The following is a 23,382-nucleotide window of genomic DNA, read 5'->3' as shown; positions in this document are numbered from 1 at the left end:
TGTTATTTTAGCTAATTTTGTTTGAAAAAAATACTAGTATTTTTTAGTCATTAGGCTTTAAGAGAAAGGGCAAGAAAAAGGAAATAAGGCTCCATTTGGAAGGAGTAAGAATGCAAATATATACAGCATAAAACCTTGTGTTTTATGTTATTTTGTATGTATATGTATTGTAGTATTTGTATTTGTACTCGTTCCAAACTGAGCCTAAGGAAAATTCATGCAAGTATTTTGGTAATGTAACATATTCAATCATCTTCCTAATGGCCGAGTCCGGATCTGCTCCTCACACAGCGCACCTTGCTGCGACCTCACATCATGTCCTGACTGTACATCGGGAACATCTCCCGTATTTATATTTATCATTTCTGAGAATTTTTTCAATATAGAGTGGGATGTGTCTGTGAGGTCGGTGTAAGGTGCAGATCTCAATTCTTAACGGCTAGGGGTATTTGTCGTAAAGTGAATGTTTCGGGAGTCTTTATTGCAAATGAAATGAAAGTTGAAGGGGTAATTGTCACTGATGCCATAATATGGGGGTATTTATAATTTATCAAAAAAATAAAACAAACAAAATAACGCCACGAGAGAGAGATGTTCATCGTTCTGTATTTTCTTCGTTCCTTGTAGCGAACGAGGAGAACGAAGCTACACAAATTAATAGAATTAAAATAATAATAAGTGCGTCGCTCCAGAATTGTACGGGATCGGAGTGGTATTTTTCGAAATATCCACAGCTGCGGATACTCAACGGAGCTCGTCTTCTCCGGCTCTGACCCCTTGAAAGTATATGTTTTATATGATCATCGCCTCTGTTATCCCTGTTTCTGTCCGATGAGCTCTTTCCGGCAGCAATTTCCGGTTCGAATTTCGATTGGAAATCGGATTTTAACGGGATAATCGGGTTTGTTATTCGAATTTGGATGGTTTTTGGTGCGTTTATGTTTCTATAGCGATTTTTTTTCTTTTTTCTTTTTCTTTTTTTTTTTCCGTCTGTACATGGAATTTGCTTAAGAATTTCATGAAACGCTTTAGTGTTATCCGGGTCCTGTGGCTGTTGATGTTTGGATTTTCTGTTCTGAAAATGGTGTAGTTGATTGGTTTCTACACTTGGATGTGCAATTCAGTTTTTTTTTGGGTCCTCACTGTGGTTCACATGTTTGATTTTTTTTACCAATTTTAGAAGTTCGTTCTGTTATTCATTGAGTTCCTGGATTTCATATTGTCTTGAACATTCTTATCGTGATCCACTATTCTTTTTCTTTCCTTTAGCATCGGATTAGTTCAACCTTTATGCTGCATCTTTATATCATTCTCTTCTGAGAATATTTTATCTCCCTCAATTTATTTGCTTTTGCTATGTATCCAAACTGCAGACTTATTAGTTATTATGTGATTCTTGTACAAAAGCACTCAATTTCAAATGCTTACATTCTATTTATTTCTTTGATGGATGGTCCTAGTATCTTGACAAAAACTTGCATTTTGATGGAAAGATCCTTTGATCAGTACATATTTTAATGAGGTCGAAGTTGTTAAGTATGATTAAATTGAAAGGACAATTACATTTGAAATTTAATTCAGTGATTTAGGAAGGGTGGAGAAGTTGAAGGAGCTGTAATTCTGTATTCGGTTTAAATTCAATACAGTTGAATATGGTGTGATCTCCATCAATGGATACATTCCATATGATTTTGAGTTGCCTTTAGTTTGCTCGAAAATCTTAATGGTGCACATGTCTTCTTAACGGTTAATATTAGAAGCAACTGATAATATTTCTAAGGTATTCTGTCTGGGACAGAAGAGGAAGAGTAGAAAAATATAGAGTAAAATTCTGTGAAGAGAGAAAGAAGTGATCAGTCCAATTTTTCAACTGTATGCTGCTATAATATATAACCCCTTATTGCCTTCTATCCTACACTCTTCAAACTGAAGTTGTGGGGATAATATTGGTTTGTCCATAAAGAATGCATAGCATGTTTGAGTCATTGTTTTAGTGAATATATCAGTTAACTTGGGTTTGGAAGTCACACGGGGGAGAGTAATAATCATAGTGATGAACTGGTCCTGATTGAAGTGGCAAGCAACTTTAATATGCTTGGTAGTCAGTACATTCATGACATACCTAGTTTGAGAACAAGATAAAGATCTTCAGATATGATAATGCAAAGGAGTATTGAGAAAACCTCTAATTGTTTCTTGAAAAGTAGGGATTAGAGCTCCTATGTATCTAACTATCTACACCTCAATAGAATGGTGTAATAGAGAGGAAAAACAGGCATCTTGTGGAGTTTGCTATAGGTCTATATTTTAAGATGAGTGTGTCCACTTGTTTTTCGGGGGATGCAATTCAGACTACTGTTTTATTGATTAATAGACTACCATCTAGAACACTTAAGTTTAGGTCCCTACATTAGTTATTTTATAGTGATGAACTTGTCTTTAATCTTCCAAGGGAGTCTTTGGATGTTTGTACTTTGTTCTTGACTTCAGTTCTAAAGTCAAGTTTGACCACAAAACTCTTAAGTTTGTATTTCTTGGCTATTTGTCTACTCAAGGGGATACAAACGTTATGATCCTTCTTTTGGTAAACATATGACTTTTTTATTTTTTTTCGATAATTTGGTGAACATATGATTTTTGAGGATGTCATATTCTTTGAGTTCCAATCTTTCATTCCTTCTCATGTTTCTTCTTCATGTGGAGAGTATTAATGAAGAGATACCGATTTCTTCTCCTTTACCTACCTATTCCTTTTGTTTCTAATCCTAAGCCTATTGATGTTCATGTTAGTATGTTAAGACAAGAGTTGTAGACTAGGCACAACAAGGTGACTCCAAAGTTGAACATCCACCACACTTTGATTCCTCAGGTTTGGGTAAACTTAATGTTCATTCTATTTTCCTTTCTGACTCATCCATTATTCCAATCGATCCTTCTATTGTTGATTCTCATATTGATCTTGACCTTCCTATGACCTTATGAAAAAGAAAAAGACAATGCCCTTAACCATCTACTAGCATTCCTTATCCTATTTCCAATTATTTGTGTTATGATTCTCTCTCACCATCATGTTTTGTGTTCATTTCTATTACGTGCTCTATTTTTAATGTAATATATATTACATATTATAATATAATATGTAATATTATATTACATATTATTTTCTCAAGAAAGAACATCTCAAAAGTGGTCACTCCCACTTTCAAGAAAAAGCTTCATTTCTTAGACATGTGTCTATCCACTCAATAAAAAGTATGAGCTTCAAACGTAATTTACCTCTACTCTCAAAAATGTTAGTGGTAGTTACCTCCACTAAAAACAAAAAAACAAAAGCTCATTTCAAATAATGCAGGATCCATAAAGTGGACAATTATTTAGAAATAAAGCTTGATTTGATCTCTTAAGTTAAATAACAAAAAATGAGTGTCAATATATGCACACAATAGCCCTATACTTAGTTTGAGGGGGATCTTTAGTTTCAAAAGTAGTATGAAGGCTATGAATCAACTAAAATAGATAAGAAACCATGGACTAAGAAATGAATGCATCGGAGTAAAATCAGACCTGGTTGCTAATGACACTTCTTTAAGGCAAAGTGTCTATTGGTGATAAATGGGTATACACTGTCATAAAAGGAGGATTGTTCTGTTGAATGGTATAAGGCTCACCTAGTTCCAAAAGAGTCCACATAAGTGTATGGGATTCATTATTTGGAGATGTTTGCACCTTTCACTAAGATGAACATCGTTTGTGTGTTAATATCTTTAGCTGCAAGCTTTTCATGGCCCTATTTTATATGGATGTAAAAATACATTTCTGAACAGTCACCTCGAGGAAGAAGTTTATATGGAGTTGCCTCCTAGAGTATTTACTTTTGGAAATGAAGGCAATGTATGCTAACTTAGGGAGTCAATTTATGGACTAAAAATAGTCTCCATGAGCTTGATTTAATAGGTTCAGAGGGGCAATATTAGAGGGTGGGATTTGCTCAATCACATATTGACTACACTTTCTTTATTAAGAGAGATAATGATTGTACTATGACTTTAATTGTGTATGTAGATGACATGGTGATTGCTAGGAATGGCATGTTTGAAATCTCTAGATAGAAGTGTTATTTGGCTATAAAATTTAAGATATGGGATCTTGGTGTGCTTAGAATTTCTCTAATAGTAGAAGTGGCAAAGTCAAGAAAGGGCTTATATTTGTCTTGTCTAGACCTCTCCTATGTTATTACTATGTATTAGGATTACAAGTAGGTTAGAAGTAGGGATGAATTGAAGAGAATAAGGAGAAGAAAAAGAGAGAGAGAGAGAGAGAGAGAGAGAGAGAGAGAGAGAGAGAGAGAAGGGAATAGCATGAGATGCCTTTGGGTTGGCTCCCCTATTATTTATACTTATTTGTTTAAAAGATGTAAAATTTCAAACATATCCCATCAAGTGAAGCATATATGTCTATCATGTTCAACTTGCTTAATACATCATCAAGTTTCTTCTTTATCAATCCCTTAGTGAACAAATGAAAATATGCATAAGATCTTGTAATCTATCAAAGATAATAAATGAAAATATGCATAAGATCTTGTAATCTATCAAAGATAACAAATGAAAATATGCATAAGAAAAAAAGAAGACAAAATGTGAAGAGTGAATCTTTCATATAAGAGGAGGTGCCCTCTGACCCCTTGTATAATAATAAAAAATAAGTATTATAGAGAGGTCCCTGAGAATAGAAAAATGACACAAAAACCCTATTATGGCTAAAACATACAATACAAACACCTTACAACACTTCCCCTCAAGTTGGATTGTAGACATCATACATACCCTACTTGTTACATAACTCTTCATGGTGTAGGAAAGTCAAACCTTTTGTAAACACATTAGCCACTTTCTCCCTATACTTAACAAATGGTATATAAATTTCACCTCTTTCCACTCTTTCATAGATGAAGTGCTTGTCAATCTCAATATGTTTGGTCTGTCATGTAAAATCAGATTGTGAGCAATGCTGATTGCAGCCTTGTTGTTACAGTACAATGACATAGGATTTGAGTCCTACACACCCAACTTAGTAAGCAGATTTTTCAACCACAATAGTTAAGCAACTCTTTGGGACATAGCCCTATACTTTGCTTCAGCACTTGACTTTGTAACCACAAGCTATACCTCCACCAAGGTGCCTTTTTAAGTAGGATAGAACTTTCTCGGTTTCCTTAAAGTGGAAAGGTCTAGGTGAGTGCATAAACTGGCTCAAAACATTTGCAACAAATGCAACATCCTGTCTAGTCATGGAAATATATAGAAGTATCTCAATAAGCCTTTGATACTAATGAACATCTGAAAACTACTTCATCTTCACATTTTCCAAGTTTATTACATGGGTCCGCAGGAGTCTTGTTTGGTTTACATCCTAACTTCCTAGTGCCCTTCAACAGTCAAGGATGGGAAACAAAAATGCCTTTGTTAGATTGAGCAACTTCAATGCCAAGGAAGAATTTTAGAGGACCAAGATCCTTTACTTTAAACTATGAGGCAAGAAATCAACTCATCTTTTCTCTTTATATACAAAGTTTGATAAGTTTGGCAATGCACAAAACCAACTTGTTGAACCTCTCAAACCATGCCCTCGGAGATTGCTTCAAACCATATAGAGACTTCCTTAGGCTACAAACTTTATCCTTGTTTCCCTGTACTTGAAATCCAGGTGGCTGGGACATATACACTTCCTCTTCAAGGTCACCATTCAAAAAAGCATTCTTCACATTTAGCTGATGCAGTGGCCCTGAGAAAGTTGATTGCCAGAGATAACAAGACACAAATAGAATTGATCTTGGCAATGGGAGCGAAAATCTCAATAGAATTACTTGGAAAAGTTGTTGTAGCAGTCCTAGGTTTAGTATGAAACTTGTTTTGAAAAAAAGAAAAGAAAAGAGAAGAAGAACAGAGGAGGAGAAAAAGGAGAAGAGAAGAAAGAATGAGAGAAAGAGAGAGCAGAATAATAAGTTCTGCTGCCCCCCATTGGCTTTTATATATGACCTAATAAAAAAGGGTACAATGACAAAATTACCCCTGCTGACTGTGACAGAGAAAAGCAAAACAACAGCCTGGAAAATAAAGATGGGGAGCATGTAAAAACATATAAAAACAACTAAGTGTCCCTGTCTATATCTTTACACTCCCCCTCAAGTTGGGAGTAGATATTGAGCATTCCCAATTTGCATAGATCTGTCTCCATCTTGACTTCAGTGATTGCTTTGGTGACGAGATCGACAAGTTGCATATCAGAGGCAATATATGGCAAGCACATTTCTTGAGGGGCAACTCTCTCCCTAATAAAGTGTTGATCCACCTCAATATGTTTTGTCCTGTCATGCTATATTGGGTTATGGGCAATATTAATGGTAGCTTGATTGTCACAATACAACATTAAGGGCTTCTCATATTCAATTCTAATATCTTCAAGTAAGGATCTCAACCATAATGCTTTTGTCACTCCATGAGCCATGGATCTGTATTTTGTTTTAGCACTTGAATGGGTAACAATATTTTGTTTCTTACTTTGCCATGAAACCAGATTTCCTCCAACAAAGGCACAATACCTAAAGGTAGACCTCTTATCATCTACACATCTATCCCAATCCGCATCACTGTACACCTCAATCTTCATGTGGCCATTATTTTTTAAGAGTATTCCATAACCTAGACACCTCTCAAAATAGGCTAGAATCCTCTCAACAACCAACAAATGAGTGGTTCTTGGTGAATGCATGTACTGACTAACAACAGACAACATAAGAAATGTCAACTGAGTAAGATAGAGATACAAAAGTTTCCCTACTAGCTGTTGATACATGGTATTGTCATCAACAGGCTCACCCCCTTCTGCACTTATCTTATGATTTAATTCAATGGGAGTATCTTCATATGACCATTATTTTTAAAGAGTATTCTATGACTTGGACACCTCTCGAAATAGGCTAGAATCCTCTCAACAACCAACGAATGAGTGGTTCTTGGTGAATGCATGTACTGACTAACAATACTATCTGCATAAGAAATGTCAGGTTGAGTAAGAAAGAGATACAAAAGTTTCCCCACTAGCCATTGATACATGGTCTTGTCATCAAGAGGCTCACCCCTTCTGCACTTATCTTATGATTTAATTCAATGGGAGTATTTGCAAGTTTAACCCCCGATTTTCTTGTTTCCTCTAAAAGGTCAAAGACATATTTCATCTGTGAAATGAAAATGCCATGTTTAGATCTGGCCACCTCAATTCCAGAAAATACCGAAGATGACCTAAGTCTTTCACCTCAAACTCTTTATGAAGTATTTTTTTGAGGGAATCAATCTCATCAACATCATTGCTTGTTACCACAATGTCATCCACATATACAACAAGAAGTGTCAAGGAGGAACCACTTCTCTTGATAAAAAGAGTATGATCTGAGTGGGCCTGCACATAGCCAAATTTCTCCAAAGCAAGTCTAAACCTGTTAAGCCAAGCCCTTGAAGATTGCTTTAAACCATACAATGCTTTCTTTAGTCTGCAAACTTTCTTGCCTACACCTGTATCATAGAAACCAGGAGGTAATTCCATATACATTTCATGTAAATCACCATTTAGGAAGGCATTCTTGACATCCATTTAGAACATAGGCCATGAAAAGTTTGCAGCTAGGGACAATAGAACTCTAATAGTGTTCATTTTAGCAACTAGTGCAAAAGTCTCAGAGTAATCAATGCCATAGGTTTGTGTAACCCTTTGCAACAAGTTGGGTTTTATATCTTTCAACCGGTCCATTTGCATTATGCTTCACAGTGAACATCCACCTACCCAACTGGTTTCTTTCCTTCAGGTTGATCAACCAACACCCATTTCTCATTTTTAATGTGCATTCATTTCCTCCTTCATTGCATCCTTCCACTCAAGCACAAATAAAGATTCCTGCACAGTTTTAGGAATAGATATAGCAGAAATGGATGCCAAATAGGATTTAGAGGATGGTGATACGTGGCTATATGAAAGAAACTGAGATATGGAATGGGCAGTGGATGTGGTGCATCTTTGTTTCTCCTTACAAACTGCAATGGAAAGGTCAAGATCATCAGTAGAAGGCAGTGACTTTGTGGTGGTAACCTTAGGAGTAGGAGGTGAAGTTGTTGTATTTGAATCCGATGCAGTAGAGGAAACTGGAACTGGCTTGGGCTGATCAAGAGCACCAAAATCAACTTTCCTCCACCTCCTATGAAAAACCTGCAACTCCTTAGATTTTTGACAATGATCCTGATTCAGGCAAAGTGTGTTTCACCTAAGGTCTACAGTAGAAATATTTTCTTCCCGGCCAAGTTTTGAAGGAAGCAAGAAAGCAAGGATAGTTTAGAGTTGTATCCACTTTGGTGTATGTTGGCTCTTGTGGAATGAAAGAAATAGAAGGCTCTTCAAAGAAGAAGCTAGAAGTTCTAATTCTGAAACTCTGGTGGCTATGGTGGGAAATCTAGTAGCTGATTGGGTTTGGGTGCTCCCAGATTTTTATCAACTCTATAGATCAAATTTTGGGGAGAATTTTTGGAGTGTTGGAAATTCGACATGTGTAATCAATTGTCAATTTATGGTTCAGTTAATGTGTTGTCAGTTGTTTATGTTTATGTATTGTTTATGTTTATGTATTCAGGTTTAGTACCATAAGGGTACTGTTGTAATTTCCTCTTTGATTACATTGTTCGGCTGTACTAGTATAAATAATAATAGATCATTCTTTCGCCCCCTAAGTTCAATAGGGGCTTTCAGTCCTCTCGGCACTCCTCTCTCTCCCTCTCTTCTCTCCTCTTGTCTCTCACTGGCTCTCGCTCGTGCTCAACATGGTATCAGAGCAAGTCATCCAGGCCTGAAGGGTGGTGTCAAGCAAACAGTAGCATATAGTCTTTTCATCTCCCAAGGCTGTATCCATCGAACTGCTAATCAGTTGTATTCAGTTCGACCCAGAAGTTGTGGAGACTTTTCATCTTCCAGCCCAGAAGTGGTATTCATTGTCGATTCGACTGTAGAGAGGCTATCATTTGAGGTTCGTAGAGGGAGTTTTTGGCTTACAGAGAGGCTATCATCTGAAGTTAAAAGAGGTACTGTTCATTTACTGTTTGGCTGCCCTACGGATTGGTTGTTTATTGATTGACTGTTCAGCCGATTGATGGACTATTGAGGGACTATTTTTTTTTAACAAAATAGTTGTATTCAACTTTGTTTTGTAGTCCTTTACCCCTTCGATGGACTGTTGATGTCCTAAAACAGATTTTTGTATTGATCTCAGTCATTGACTGTTCGGCTATCAGACCTGTCGATTAGGGGTGTGGTGATCTTCACCTGTTTTTTCTATTCTGTTGGAGGGTCATATGACATCTATACAACTGTAGGTCATACAGACCTGATTGTGTACTGCAACTGCAGTGTTCTCTTCTTGGATTCCTACAAGACCGTAGGTTATACAATTGTAGGTCATACAGACCTGATTGTGTACTGCAACTACAGTGTTCTCTTCTTGGATTCCTACAAGACCGTAGGTTATACAGACCTGTTCCATAGGTCAGAAGGACCTGTTTCTATAATAGCCGTGTACGGAAGTACTCCTTTGGTTGCTTTTTTTTTTAAACCAAGAATTATGAGTAGTGAAGATTCAACCTCATCTGGAGTTTCCTCAATGCCGAATGGAATGGGTGGGGGTGACCTATCCTTTCCTATGGCTGTTGTCCCTCTTGATGGTTTAAATTACATAGAGTGGTCAAGAGGGATCAAGTTATACATCACTGCAAGAGGGAAGATGGCTACATTAATGGGAGGATAAAAGAACCATCCTCCGGGAGTGCTGAATATGATAGATGGAATCAGGAGAACAGTATTGTTATGTCCTGGCTCTTGGTTTCCATGCAACCTCAAATCAGGAAGAATTTCATGTGGGCTGAAACTGCGAATGAAATTTGGGAACAAGCAAAGCCTACATATTCAGAATTGAGATACTATGCCAAAATTTATCAACTGCAGGCAGCATCTTTTACTTGTAGACAGGGGGAGAGGTGTTTATCGGTCTATTACTCTGACTTTAACATCTGTCTGGAAGGAGTTGGATCACTACCAGAGTGTGGATTGGAAGTGATGAGGATGCTAAGAAGTACAAACAGATTGTCTCCCAGCAAAGGGTGTTTGCATTCTTACATGGTTTGAATCCTATGTATGAATCTATCAGAGTTCAAATTCTCAGCTCTAAGGATCTCCCTTCTGTTCAGGAAGTCTATGCTCTTGTACAATCGGAAGAAAGCAGGAGAAATTTGATGAACAGCCCTGGTGGGGATGCTGTTGTGTTAGCTGCAAAAGGGGGTGTATCTACTGGTGGGGGATCTTCTTCCCAGAAAGGAGATCTCCAGAAAAAAACAGAAGATAAGGAAAAATTATGGTGCACTCATTGCTAGAAACACCACCACACCAAAGATACCTGTTGGGATTTTCATGGGAAACCAAAATGGGCTCAAGATCTGACTAAGAAGCATAGTTCAGAGGTGAATAAGAAGTACGGGCAGCAAAATACAAAGAAGCATCACATGGCCAACATGGCTACCCGGGAGCATCAGCCTACCATTTCTACTGTGACTCAGACACATCTCACTGGACCTGACCCGAGGGAGGACATTATGAATTCCTTTCGTGACCATTTAGAGCTCTATGGTAGAGCAATTTGTCAGATGGATACTCCTCCCTCAACCTCATTTGCATCTACGTCAGGTAACCCTGCCACTGCTTTCCATGTTGCTTTTCACACCCATGACTCTCCATGGATCATTGATTCTGGAGCATCAAAACATATGACTGGTACGTCCTCTTACTTTCAAACCTATCACCCTCTTTCTGGAAGAGACAAGGTGAGACTAGCCGATGGATCATACTCTTCCATAACTGGTCAAGGAACTATCTCTCTTCCTCTTGGCCTTACCCTCTCTAATGTTCTTCATGTTCCAAACTTTCCCATTAATTTGTTCTCTGTTAGTAGTGTTACTAATTCCTTGAATTGCTCAGTGACTTTTTTCCCTTCTCATTGTGTGATTCAGGATCTGGCCTTGGGGAGGACGATTGGTAGGGGTCGTATGGCTGATGGACTTTACATGCTGGAGAATAAGGCTGGTCTTCATGTTATAGAGTCTATGATTCAGTCCTGTAAGAAAAAAGTCTATTTATGGCATTGCCGTCTTGGTCATTTGTCTTTTGAGTCTTTGAAAGTTGTATTCCCATAACTGTTTAAGTCAATGTCTGTCTCTGACTTTTCTTGTCAAACGTGTCAGTTGAGTAAACATTGTAGAACTCATTTTCTTCAAAGACATAGTAAATCTGAATCTCCATTTCACATTGTTCATTCTGATGTGTGGGGCCCTGTTACTTTACCATCTGAGAGTGGCTACAAGTATTTCATTACCCTCATTGATGATTATTCTAGATTTACGTGGGTATACCCGATGCGAACCAGGGAAGAAGTACCAAAAATCATTCAAGATTTCTAGCGGATGGTCTTCACTCAATTTCAAACTGAAATCCAAATTTTCCAATCAGATAATGCAAAAGAATTTTTTCATAGTGACCTCACGGAATTTTTTGCTTCGCATGGTTCCCTTCACCGTAGCTCTTGTGCCCGCACACCACAACAAAATGGTGTGGCCGAACGGAAGAACCGACATCTCCTTGAAGTGGCTCGAGGTTTACTACTTCATATGAATATTCCCAAACGGCTTTGGCTTGAAGCTGTTCTTTGTTCCACTTACCTTATAAACCGTATGCCCTCTCATCGGTTAGAGTACAAAGCCCCACATCAACTTCTCTTTCCTAAGGCTCCCCTTCTTTCTATTCCTCCTCGTGTCTTTGGTTGTCGGTGTTTTGTCCAAAATTTGTCTCCCACCCGTGGGAAATTGGACTCTCGTGCTATACCTTGCATATTTCTTAGTTACTCTTTCACTCAAAAGGGCTACTGTGTTTTTGATCCTGTTTCTCGTAAATTCTATGTCTCCATGGATGTTTCTTTCCTTGAAGATGAACCTTTCTATCCCGTTTCTCCTCAGGGGGAGTGTAGACATGAGGAGAAACTAGTTCAGCTTCCCTCTCTCCCTGACCCTCCACCTTTTCGTGTTTTTTCTCGTCGTCACAAAGGCCAGCCAAAACCAAGAGTTGTAGAGAATCCGGAAGCTGTAACTCCAGTGCCACCAGACTCCTCGAGGGAGGATCATTCTCACTTAGGTATTTTAGCTCCCAATGATGTCCTTGAATCTATTGAAAATGATTCCTCTACTGCTAATGATCTTGACCGTCCTATTGCTCACAGGAAGGGTGTTAGATTGTGCACCACAAAACATCCCATTTCCAACTTTGTCTCCTGTGAGAACATTTCACCCTCATTCCGTGCCTTCCTTACCTCTATTGACAGTGTCCCTATCCCTAAAAATGTGGCAGAAGATCTTTCAGTTCCTGAATAGACAAATGCCATGAGGGAAGAAGTTAATGCCCTTCACAAAAATGGCACATGGGAACTTGTTGATCTTCCCAAGGGAAAGGTTCCAGTTGGATGTAAATGGGTGTTCACAGTCAAGCATAAGGCTGATGGAACAGTGGAAAGGTATAAAGCTCGCTTAGTGGCAAAGGGATTCACTCAAGTGTATGGAGTTGATTATGCTGAAACTTTTGCCCCCGTCGCCAAGATGAATTCCATTAGAGTCATTTTCTCTCTTGCAGCCAATCTGGATTGGGTTTTACACCAACTGGACATCAAGAATGCATTCTTGAATGGTGACCTTGAAGAGGAAGTGTACATGATTCAACGTCCTGGGTTTCTAGCCCAAGGCAATGAAAAGAAAGTGTGCAAGTTGAAGAAGTCCTTATACGGGCTAAAACAATCACCAAGAGCTTGGTTCAGTAGATTCCATGTGGCAGTTCAGTAGAAAGGATACAGGCAATGTCAATCAGATCACACACTGTTCGTGAAAAAAGGAGAAGGTAAAATTGCTGCTCTAATTGTTTATGTGGATGACATAATTGTTACTGGTGATTGGGAGGATGAAATTCAGAAATTGAAACTTTTCCTTGCAACTCAGTTTGAAGTGAAGGATTTAGGACCTGCGCCAGGTACTTCCTTGGAATTGAAGTTGCCTGATCAAAGAAGGGTATCTTCATTTCTCAAAGGAAATACGTCCTAGATTTACTTCAGGACACTGGAAAGATGGGGGTGAAGCCAGTTGACTCTCCCATTGACCCCAACCATAAATTAGGTGACAACAGTGGTGAATCACTTAAGGATGTGAAACAGTTTCAGAGGCTTGTAGGGAGATTGTTATACCTTTCTATGACTCGCCCAGACATTGCATATGCTGTTGGTGTTCTCAGTAAATTCATGCATGCTCCTAGTTCTTCTCATCTTGAAGCAGCAGAGAGAATCCTCCGATATTTGAAGAAGTATCCGGGTACTGGTTTGTTGTTTCAAAAGCACGGACATTTGAAAGTTGAAGTTTATACAGATGCAGATTGGGCTGGATCCCAAAGTGACCCACGGGGTTGCTGAAGGCACGTGGATAAAGAATTTGTTGGGGGAGTTGGGTTTCCCAGCGACCAAACCTCTAACTCTATTTTGTGATAACAAAGCAGCTATAAGCATTGCTGCCAATCCAGTGCTACATGATAGAACAAAACACATCGAAGTTGACAAGCATTTTATCAGAGAGAAAGTTATCACAGGCGAAGTGTGTACCCCCTATGTCACTTCTAAGAACCAGCTTGCAGACATCTTTACAAAGGGTTTAAACCTTTTCAGACATCATGATCTTTGTGACAAGTTGGGCATGATTGATATCTATGCTCCAACTTGAGGGGGAGTGTTGTCAGTTGTTTATGTTTATGTATTCAGGTTTAGTACCATAAGGGTACTGTTGTAATTTCCTCTTTGATTACATTGTTCGGCTGTACTAGTATTAATAATAATAGATCATTCTTTCGCCCCCTAAGTTCAATAGGGGTTTCAGTCCTCTCGGCACTCTTCTCCTCTCTCCCTTTCTTCTCTCCTCTTGTCTCTCACTGGCTCTCGCTCTTGCTTAACATAATGTATTCTAGACCATAGTTTCTTTTTGCTTTGTATTGTTAGGTCCCATCTTGGCACCTATTGGATCTAGATTGTATCTTTTTTTTGTTTAATGAATTTTCTTATTATTCTTCAAAACAAAAAAAAAATACTACTAGCCCAATCAACATTGGTATAAGCCTCCAACTTCATGTGTCCATGCTGACAAAGAGAATGCCCTTTCTTGGAGTTCCCTATAAGTAGCACTAAATCCTTTATGGAACAACCATATATGTGTCTCTAGAGACATGCATAAACTTAGGGGGTGCAACTTGGGCGGGTTGGGTTGGGTTAAAGGTCAACCCAACCCAATCCTAAGGGTGCAAACCTCAGGCTTGAGCCTGGCCCATCTCGAGGTTAAGCCTAAGTTTATCAACCTAGGCCCAACTTGATCTTAACCCAACACAACTCAGGTTAGGCTTGGACTTGGGCTAGGTCAGGTTGGGTTAGTTAGGCTTGGGTGGGTTGGTTGGGTTTGAAAGAGTAGATATTTTTATGTATTCATCTTTTATTGGGATTTTGACCCATTAAGAGTAGAATTAATTGGAAATATGTACAAGTTTCATTCACAAATGTACATGTACTGATGGATATACATTATACATATACACATGTATACATAATTAGAAAAAAAATGATTTTTTATAAAAATAAAATACATATGTATGTATTTTTTATCTGGCAGACTTGGGTTGGATTGGGCTTGGATCGGTCTTAGGCTACCTGTGGCTTCAACCCAAGCCCAACGCAAGTTTTGGTTGGGCTCGAGTTTTTTGGCCTAGGCCCAACTTGTCGCCCAAAAACATAGGCCCAACTTGTGTAAAAGCTCGGGTTGGACCCGCCCAAGTTGCACCCCAACATAAATGGGCTAATCACACTTACAACATATAAAATGTTTTGTTACAAAGATGTAGAAACTTCCCCAAAAGTCTTTGAAACACTTCCTTGTCTACAAAGAGCTCACCATCATTGGCTGAAAGCTTATGATTTGCATCATTAGGAGTAGAGGTAGGTTTGACACCAAGTTTCCTAGTCTTAGTGAGAAGATCCAACATATACTTCTATTGGGAGATGAAGATGCCTTCTTTAGACCTAACAACTTCAATTCCCAAGAAATATTTTAACTCACCACAATTCTTAGTCTCAAATTTTGAATTCAGGAGACTCTTGAGAGCCTAAACTTCCTATGTATCATTGTTAGTAATGACAATATCGTCGACATAATTAGGATGATGACCTGAAAACCTTTCCTCTTAACAAAGATGGTATGATCTTATTGTGTTTGAGTATAACCAAACTGAATAAGAGCAGCTTAGAATCTATTAAAGCATGCTTATGGGGACTGCTTAAAGCCATAAAGAGACTTCTTCAATTTACACACCTTGCCCTATATTTCCTTACCATACATGCCCAGGGGAAGTGACATATAAACTTCTTCAGTTAGATCACCATTAAATATGGCATTCTTAACATCAAACTTATATAGGGTCTAGTCATAACTCACAACCAAAGATAAGAGAGCCCTTACAAGTCATTTTTGCCATCGGAGAGAAGGTCTCCATATAATCTATTCTATATATTTGTGTATAACCCTTGGCAACCAAGTATGAGTGTTATACCTTTCAATCGTACCATCAACATGATAGTTGATGGTGTACACCCACTTACATTTCATTGGCTCCTTCCCAACAGGCAAATCTACAATGTCCTAGGTATTGTTCTTATGACGTGTTTCTATTTTAGTCCTCATAGCATCCCTCCATTTTGATTTAGATATGGATTTTGCTACAAACTTGGGGATTGGTTGATAGGAAATAGAAGCTAGGAAAGAATAGTAGGAAGGGGACAACAGTCTGTAAGAAAGGTGTTTTGATATGTAGTGAGCTATAAATTTCCTATTATCCATTCTCATAGAAATGGGTAGGTCAAGGCCTGAGGTGGGGGGGGGGGTACTGGAGAAGATGGTGTAGGACCTATCCTTTCTTCAAGTATTGGAAGTTCTAGAGACTTAATTGAAGATGGGGGAATAACTTGTTCATGCCTTTACCTTTGTCTTTGGTACCACTTCTGAACAATAGGATGAGTGGTGAAAATTAGGGGATGAGTAGCAAGCGGTGGAGTAGGAATGGGAGAACTTGGCGGAGAGGAAGACTTCACCAATGGAACAGAAGAAACTATAGAGGGCTCAAAACAAGATTCAATAGGAGTGTTTGGTCCACAGCCATTTGCCTAGGGACCATTGCCTGGTGCAATGGTAAAATCTCGTGTTGGCAAGCATGAGAATGCTGTTTCTAGTATGATAACAGCCACTTTGTGCAAAAACATGCCAAAGGTTGGGTATTTATCCAGTCTACCCCTCCCAAGACCCCAGATAGCTTGCACCAACATTGGGTAATGACCTTTTTGATGACATTTTCCAATCTGCTAAATAGAATTTTTTCTCCTTATTTGCTCTTTTAAGTCTCTTCTTAACTTATTCAAAATATTCACTACCATGGCTGGATTAGTGAATAGGGATAATGGTAGGTAAGTAGGCAGGCAGGTTTGATAAGGCAATTTGAAGTAAAGCTTACCTCATTTTGACAAGTAACCTTGTTTTCTTCTAACCAACTTCTGACTGGAGTCAGGTTTATCTTCTTTGTTCTTTCTCTCATTTCTCTTGTAGGGCATGTGCCCCTTTTCTTTCCTCACTCCTCTTTGTTGTATTTCTGAAGGTACTCTTTATTTAGGTAAGGTTGCTAGTTTTTGCTAGATATTCATGGTTGGATCTCCCAAAATTTATTGTCTCATAGCTTTGAGAAAGGGAATGGATTTCATATCATCTTGCTTTCATAGATGTTGCTGCTTTTATAGATCATTTAGAAAGAAGTAATTTTGGATGGGCATTAAATGCCTTCTTATCCTAATATACCTAGTTTCAGCTGGAAATGAGTCCTCAGAATGGAATTTGTCTGCATGTATTTGTAGAATATTATTCAAATCCCCCTGATGTATAGTTGATTTCCTTTCTAGAGGATTTATAAGCTAATGAATTTTCCTTTCCTTTCTCCCTCTTGCCACTTCTAATTTTGTTTTATTGTATTTTTTGTAGTGGTGGTAGGCTATTTTTTTTTGCCTGTATTATTTTATAAATGAATACCAATTGATTCAACAAGGTCCTAGTTTGTTTCTTTGTTTTTCTCTTCCTCCTTTATAAAACCACACTTTTGTAGTTGGAAAGTTTCTAGAATTATTAATGCACATTATTTGTCTTGGATATTTACAGATCACTAAGATCTATTGCAATGTGGTCACATCATGGAGATGCTTCCACAAAGTTGAAGGAAAAAGATGAGTTGACTGAGTCTAGTTCTCCAAGTTGTTTGGGTAACACTATTGAGAAACCTGGGTATGATTCCACCTTGGAGGGGGAGGAAGAGGAAGAGACACAGGTCAATGAGGATGAAGATGATCAATATAATCGAAATACTTCAAAGCAGTTGGTGCTTTATGACCCTGAGGACACTCCTACAGGTCAAATTCAACCATCTCATGAACCTGTTAGTTATCAACCTCCACCTTTGCCTACTTGTTCAACACGAAACCCACTTTCAAGAGCTTTGCCCTCTATTGGGGCATTCACTGTTCAGTGTGCTAACTGTTTTAAATGGAGGCTTATCCCAACAAAGGAGAAATATGAAGATATACGTGAAAGTATCTTGCAGAAGCCTTTTGTATGTGAAACAGCTCGTGAGTGGCGACCTGATATATCATGTGATGATCCAGCTGACATCTCCCAAGATGGCAGCAGGCTTTGGGCAATTGATAAACCTAATATCTCACAGCCCCCTCCTGGGTGGGAACGGCTTCTAAGGATCAGAGGCGAAGGGAGCACAAAATTTGCTGACGTGTATGTATGGCTTATCATTTTCATTTCTCTTAATTATTTTTTTAAAGAACTTGTCTCTTTTAACAAATATTTCTTCTCAACATGCACGTAGCCTGAAGCTATCAGCTGGCTCCATTGGTATAGTCGGTGGATGTAGTTCTCACTGATTTAGGATCCAATCCTGCCTTCACTGGCCCTCAAGTTTTCCCAAAGGAAAAGGGGAAAGCTATATATGTAACCTACTTTGTATTCTCTTCCATAGTTTTCAAGGTGCCAAGGCAAACCTAGGCGGCAGGGTAGCGCTTAGTCACCTGGTCACCTAGGCGGGTGCCTAGGCATCACTTAATGTCTGAAGGAAAAATAAAATAAAAAGGGGATGGAGCTCTATTTTTCCATTGAAATAGAAATAACAGAAGGGCAGAGCCCCTATCTTTCTTCCAGAAAAAGAAACAGACCCCTATTTTTTGTTCCACAAGAAGGAGAGGAGAGGAGGAGGAAAGAAGAAGGGGCGGAGCCCCTGTTTTTGTTCCAAAACAAGAAAAAGAAGAAGAAGAAGAATGAAAAGCATACCTTCTACATTCTGTGATAGATTTCCCTTTCTTCTTCAAGGACATACAACTTGAAACCTTGATGAGGATATCTCTTGAACTTGTCTTCGAATATCATATCTCTTAGAACTCATCTTCGAATATTTTATCTATCATAAACCTTAAAAAAATAAGAAATTAATAAAAAACTTATTATAATATGAAAGAAATAAGAATTATGATTCGGTGCATCATGTCTATGTTTATATTATATACTTAAAATATAATGAAATATTAAATATGCAAAAATTACAACAGGTTATAGACATATCATATGGCGTTTGGGTGAGGCGAGACCCAAAGAGCGCCTACACGCCTAGGTGCGCCTTGACAACTATGTTCTCTTCTTATTCTTTTATTTTAAAGGTTCAACTAAGAATCTTAAAATGAATATATACAGCTTAGATTGAACTTAGATGCTAAAGTTGTGATTACTTATATTTGCTGTTGACTTTGTGGATATTCCTTTTGGCTAAGGTTGTGCAGGATACCCCTCACCTCTCACTTTTCAGGGCATTTATCTAGGTCCTGAATCTTGAGCCGTGAGTTTGACCAAGTTTAAGTAAAAGAACTTTTTGTTGTGATTATCCCTAAAAAAAGAAAAAAAAAACTGTATTGTAGGGTGTTTTAGTGGTAGGTGAGAAACATGTGAACAACTAGGTGTTGTGGTTGTGGTTGTGGTGGGAACTAGATTTTGGCTACCAAGAAGGAAATGGTGATCAGGGAAAAGTGTGACCTTGTAATTTTATGCTCATTGTTTTCCTAATTTACCTGCATGATGTGAAGGAGCCACTTGATGTGTGTTTACCTGAATAGGAACCAAGCCTTACCAGATGACAGTTTTTGTTTTTCATAACCATATGTCTTGGAATATTGGGACATAATGGATAATCTGGATATCAGATATTCTTTAGAGAGATGTCAACATATCTATATTTTTCCATTTGCAGAAGTTATTGTAAATGTTGCATTTAGTTGATGGTAACACATTGCCAATTGCTTCTGATTGTTATAATGGATGGGTTGTTTCTTATTTTTGTTCTGCGACTACCAAATGTATGTGCACTCTGGTTGCTATCATTGCTTGGTGTAATGGTAAAATCGGAGTCTGAAAAGTGTGGCAATGCAGGTTCAAGTCTTAGAATAGGCAATTTGTGCCAAAACATAAATAAATAAATAAAAGAAGAAGAAGAAATGTAAAAGGTTAACTCTGTAACTATTCCACCCCTCCCAATGACTAGGACCAAAATTGGGTAATGGTCTTTAATTTCTGTTGTGTGTTTTCATCCCTTTTGGTTAATACTTGTATATTACTCAGACCTATATGTAATATGTATTACTTAAGGGGCCATTACTTGGTGTAATGTTGTATCCTAGGCTGGCAAGCACAAAAACTTGAATTCGAGTCTGAGGGTGGCCACTTTGTGCACAAAATGCCAAAGGTTAGGACCATAGCTGGACCAACATTGGGTAATGGCCTTTTTTTGACCTACCTGGGATTGAATCCTGCCTATATCCTCCCCATCTGCATCTTAAGTTTCCCTAGCAGAAAAATATTAGGAATTTCACTTGACATCTTGTAAAGAAATTGAAGTAGTAAGAAATGATGCAAGCACTCATAATTTAGTGATGGATATAGCACTGAACAAGAATGGAACAACGAAACAGGATTCATGTAGCTGACTCCATATAGTTGGGACAAGGTTTAGATGATGATGATGATGATCTCATAAACAAAATGATGATCTTTGACCCTGAAAACTAACTAGTACATTTTGTCATCCTGTGTTCAATTATCATGAACTACTTTTTTTTTTAATCTTTTGATGACTAATAATGTACAATTTTCTTCCATTGAATGCTTTCAGATATTATGTTTCACCATCAGGAAAGAGACTACGGTCCATGGTGGAGGTCCAGAGGTACATGCATTTAATGCATTTAGTCATTGAAAATGCCTTTTTTTTTTTTTAAAATACCTTTTTCTGTACCTTCTTGGTTATTTGTTCTTCTTCAGTTCAAGGATAAATTTTAAAACTAATAATATCTGTACTATATTTTAACTGAAGGTGATAAATAAATATTATTGTGGGGAACTAATGGTTTCCCATCTTTTCTTGACATTTGTTGTACATGTTTCTTATTTGTGCAGATATCTACTTGAACATCCAGAGTATACTGATGCAGGGGTGACAATGGCACAGTTTTCATTCCAAACCCCAAGGCCATTACAGGAAAACTATGTGAGAAAGCGTCCTGCACGTGTGGCACCTTCATATGATGAATCTGATCTTGGGATTTCAAGGCCCATTGAACCTAGGGATGGTGCGTGAGAAAATTAAAACAACTGCCAGAACCTAATAGAGAAGATGATGATTTATTAAAATTTCTTTATTTGTGGTACAGCTTAGTAACACTTTATTGGATTGCTGTTATTCATGAAGTCCATGGTTTTCATAGAAAGGCCACTTAATTGAAAGAAAAAAAAAATTCTTATTGAGTTCATATTTGAATAAAGCCATGTTGAGTTGTGAAATGTGTGTCTGACTTGAGTAAGCCTTAAAACATGGTTAGGGGTTCCATAGCTATAGAGTACACTGGTTTTGGTGGCATCCCGTATCATTTGTTCACTATTCTTGAGGCCATCTTTAAATAATTCCCTTAGTACTCTTATTCTTTAATTTATGTCTATCATAGTGTTGTAGCCTTTTCTTTAACTTCTCATGTCTCGAGACTTAAGCAGGGAAGTTTTTTCTAAATTGGGCATCTACCTGCAGGGGCAGCATGTTTGTGTAGGGTTAGGTTCCGACCAAGTTGGAGTTCAATAAAACCTAAAGATACTAGGAAGTTTACTACTTTTCCCTTTTGGCTTTAAATTGGGATATGATCCTGTTGAGTTTGGGTCAGATTGAAAAGTTTTCCTGTGAACCGGAGTGGCTGACCCAGATTTGAACTGTTTTGGGATGGGAAATTCAGGTGAGTTTTGGTTGTTTGCATCAAGAATGGCTCTTCCCATCTCCATCCTGTTATGTTTGGTCCACCTTCACTGTCTGTGCAGCTGTTGCCTGTGTAGGTCATTGCTATTTAATTGCAATCCAACTCATTGTCTCTCTTTTGAGAAACTAGACACAGTCATCTCATTCTCTAAAAACATGCATTTAATGAGATGGTTGGTCATACCATTTTTATCATAAGAAACTTCTCGTATAAATTTGCAGATTTGAAGAGACTATACCATCCTTGGGCTTTGATAAGTTTTGGAACCTTTTCCTGCTCATTATGGCATTGGTTATATGTTTGCAAGATGCAGAATAGAAACAGAAGGCTAATTTATGATAACATGCTATTCTTCTGCAGTGAATCCCTTATCATGGGCGGGTCCTATTGGTTTGCCAGAGCCAGAATTACAGCTTGGTGGGCCAGGGCTGTCAACCCCTAGCTCTGAGTTTCCTGTATTTGATCCTGTTGCTCGGCCAGTAAAGAAACGAACAATGAGATTACCATCAAAAAAGATGAGCCGTTGCAATCCAGTGTATAGTAATCAGAAGGTCAAGTCAGAAGACCCAGAAAGATCCCAAAATAATGACTACGATCTTTAAATCTGTAAGTTATGGTTTGTCTTACCTTGTCTCTTTTCGCCCTTACAATATAGATCCAATGTTTTGAGAAAAACAAAAGAAAAATGTTGGGGTGCCTTGGTGGTGTGTACATGGAAACTATATAGTAGGAAAACAACATTGTTTTGGTTCATAGATAATGCAAGTTTATTTATTTCTTATCTTTGTCATTGTTAATGATGCTGTTGGTGTTTCATGCTGCAGCCCGCAACATGGCTTCTATTGCAAATCTTTTTTTTTTTTTTTGATAAGTGAAATAATATTTAATTACATAAAAATATTACAAAGATAAGGGTCCAACCAGTCAGGAGGATTGGCCCACCAACATACGTCATAAAAAAATGTAGCTTTTTGACTCAAGTATGAGCCGCTATAGTATAGGTTCAAGACTTAGAAACAAACCATACATTTACATCATTTAACTTTCTCATAATAAACAAAATATTGTCTATCCAATAACTAAACCACCGAGGTTTAACGGTCTCCTTTCAGAGCAGAAGTAACTATTTGAGAATCTGAGACCAGAAAAATATGGTTCCATCCTTGTTTAAGGAAAAAAGAAGAGATTCATATACTGCTCCCGATTTAGCTTCTAGAGGCTCTTCTACAAAACCCAGATTTCCACCCGCCACAACAAACGTTTTTGGGTTATCATGAAAACAGAAATCACAAGTTCCTTTTTTATCCGCAGCAACACCACCATCACATTGTGTAAGCAAATAATTTTCCTGCCGAGAATTTACATTTAACAGATCATTTGTTTGCTACCAAATGCCTATCTGAAATATCAAAATTTAATACATATAAAGTCCTATTGATCTGATTCAGAATCCAAGAATTTCTTTTTATATTCTTGAAAACTTTGTCATTTCTCACCTGCCATATAAAATACCAAGCTATAGCAATCCAGTTTAGAATATTTTTCACAGTATCCAAATCATTACCAATTTGAAGCACCAAATCCAGGAACTTTGGCTTGTTGCTGGTGATTCTAATGAAGTATTAAGGAGAAGTGAGAAGCAAGGTGGGATTGCTATTGGCAGTAGCAGTAGTCAGAGGGAGTTTGTTGATCTGGTAGATCATTGTAATCTTATTCGCTTGAGCTATCATAGGAATTCCTTTACTTGGACCAAGAGGAGAAGTGGTATGGATCATATTCGGGAGCACATCGAC

General features: G+C 38.0%; 1 protein-coding gene across 3 annotated transcripts; it reads left to right on the top strand.

Moving 5' to 3' along the window:
• Nucleotides 1-565: 565 nt before the first annotated feature.
• Nucleotides 566-22,372, top strand: LOC148870061 (methyl-CpG-binding domain-containing protein 2-like). 3 transcript variants are annotated; one of them, XM_088973357.1, is made up of 5 exons: nucleotides 566-901; nucleotides 17,403-18,026; nucleotides 20,461-20,514; nucleotides 20,745-20,917; nucleotides 21,950-22,372. In XM_088973357.1, exons 2-5 carry the CDS (start codon nucleotides 17,422-17,424, stop codon nucleotides 22,189-22,191), a joined length of 1,074 nt encoding a protein of 357 aa, XP_088829483.1. In that variant the 5' UTR covers nucleotides 566-901; nucleotides 17,403-17,421; the 3' UTR covers nucleotides 22,192-22,372. The 3 variants fall into 3 exon arrangements, with proteins under 3 accessions (XP_088829483.1, XP_088829484.1, XP_088829485.1); XM_088973358.1 differs by having other exon boundaries at nucleotides 570-930; XM_088973359.1 differs by having other exon boundaries at nucleotides 589-783.
• The last annotated feature ends 1,010 nt before the right edge of the window (nucleotides 22,373-23,382 follow it).

This window comes from Nelumbo lutea, chromosome 2 (assembly GCF_056320005.1).
Source record: "Nelumbo lutea isolate HS-2025 chromosome 2, American lotus-T2T, whole genome shotgun sequence".
Lineage (NCBI taxonomy): Eukaryota > Viridiplantae > Streptophyta > Magnoliopsida > Proteales > Nelumbonaceae > Nelumbo > Nelumbo lutea.
The sequence above is the reverse complement of the archived record's forward strand: the minus strand, read 5'-3'. Positions and strand labels throughout refer to the sequence as shown.

Coding starts and splice junctions, on each gene's coding strand:
- LOC148870061 (XM_088973357.1), top strand. CDS start 17,422: ATGTGGTCACATCATGGAGATGCTTCCACAAAGTTGAAGGAAAAAGAT. Junction 18,027..20,460: donor AGCACAAAATTTGCTGACGT/GTATGTATGGCT, acceptor GAATGCTTTCAG/ATATTATGTTTCACCATCAG. Junction 20,515..20,744: donor TCCATGGTGGAGGTCCAGAG/GTACATGCATTT, acceptor TTATTTGTGCAG/ATATCTACTTGAACATCCAG.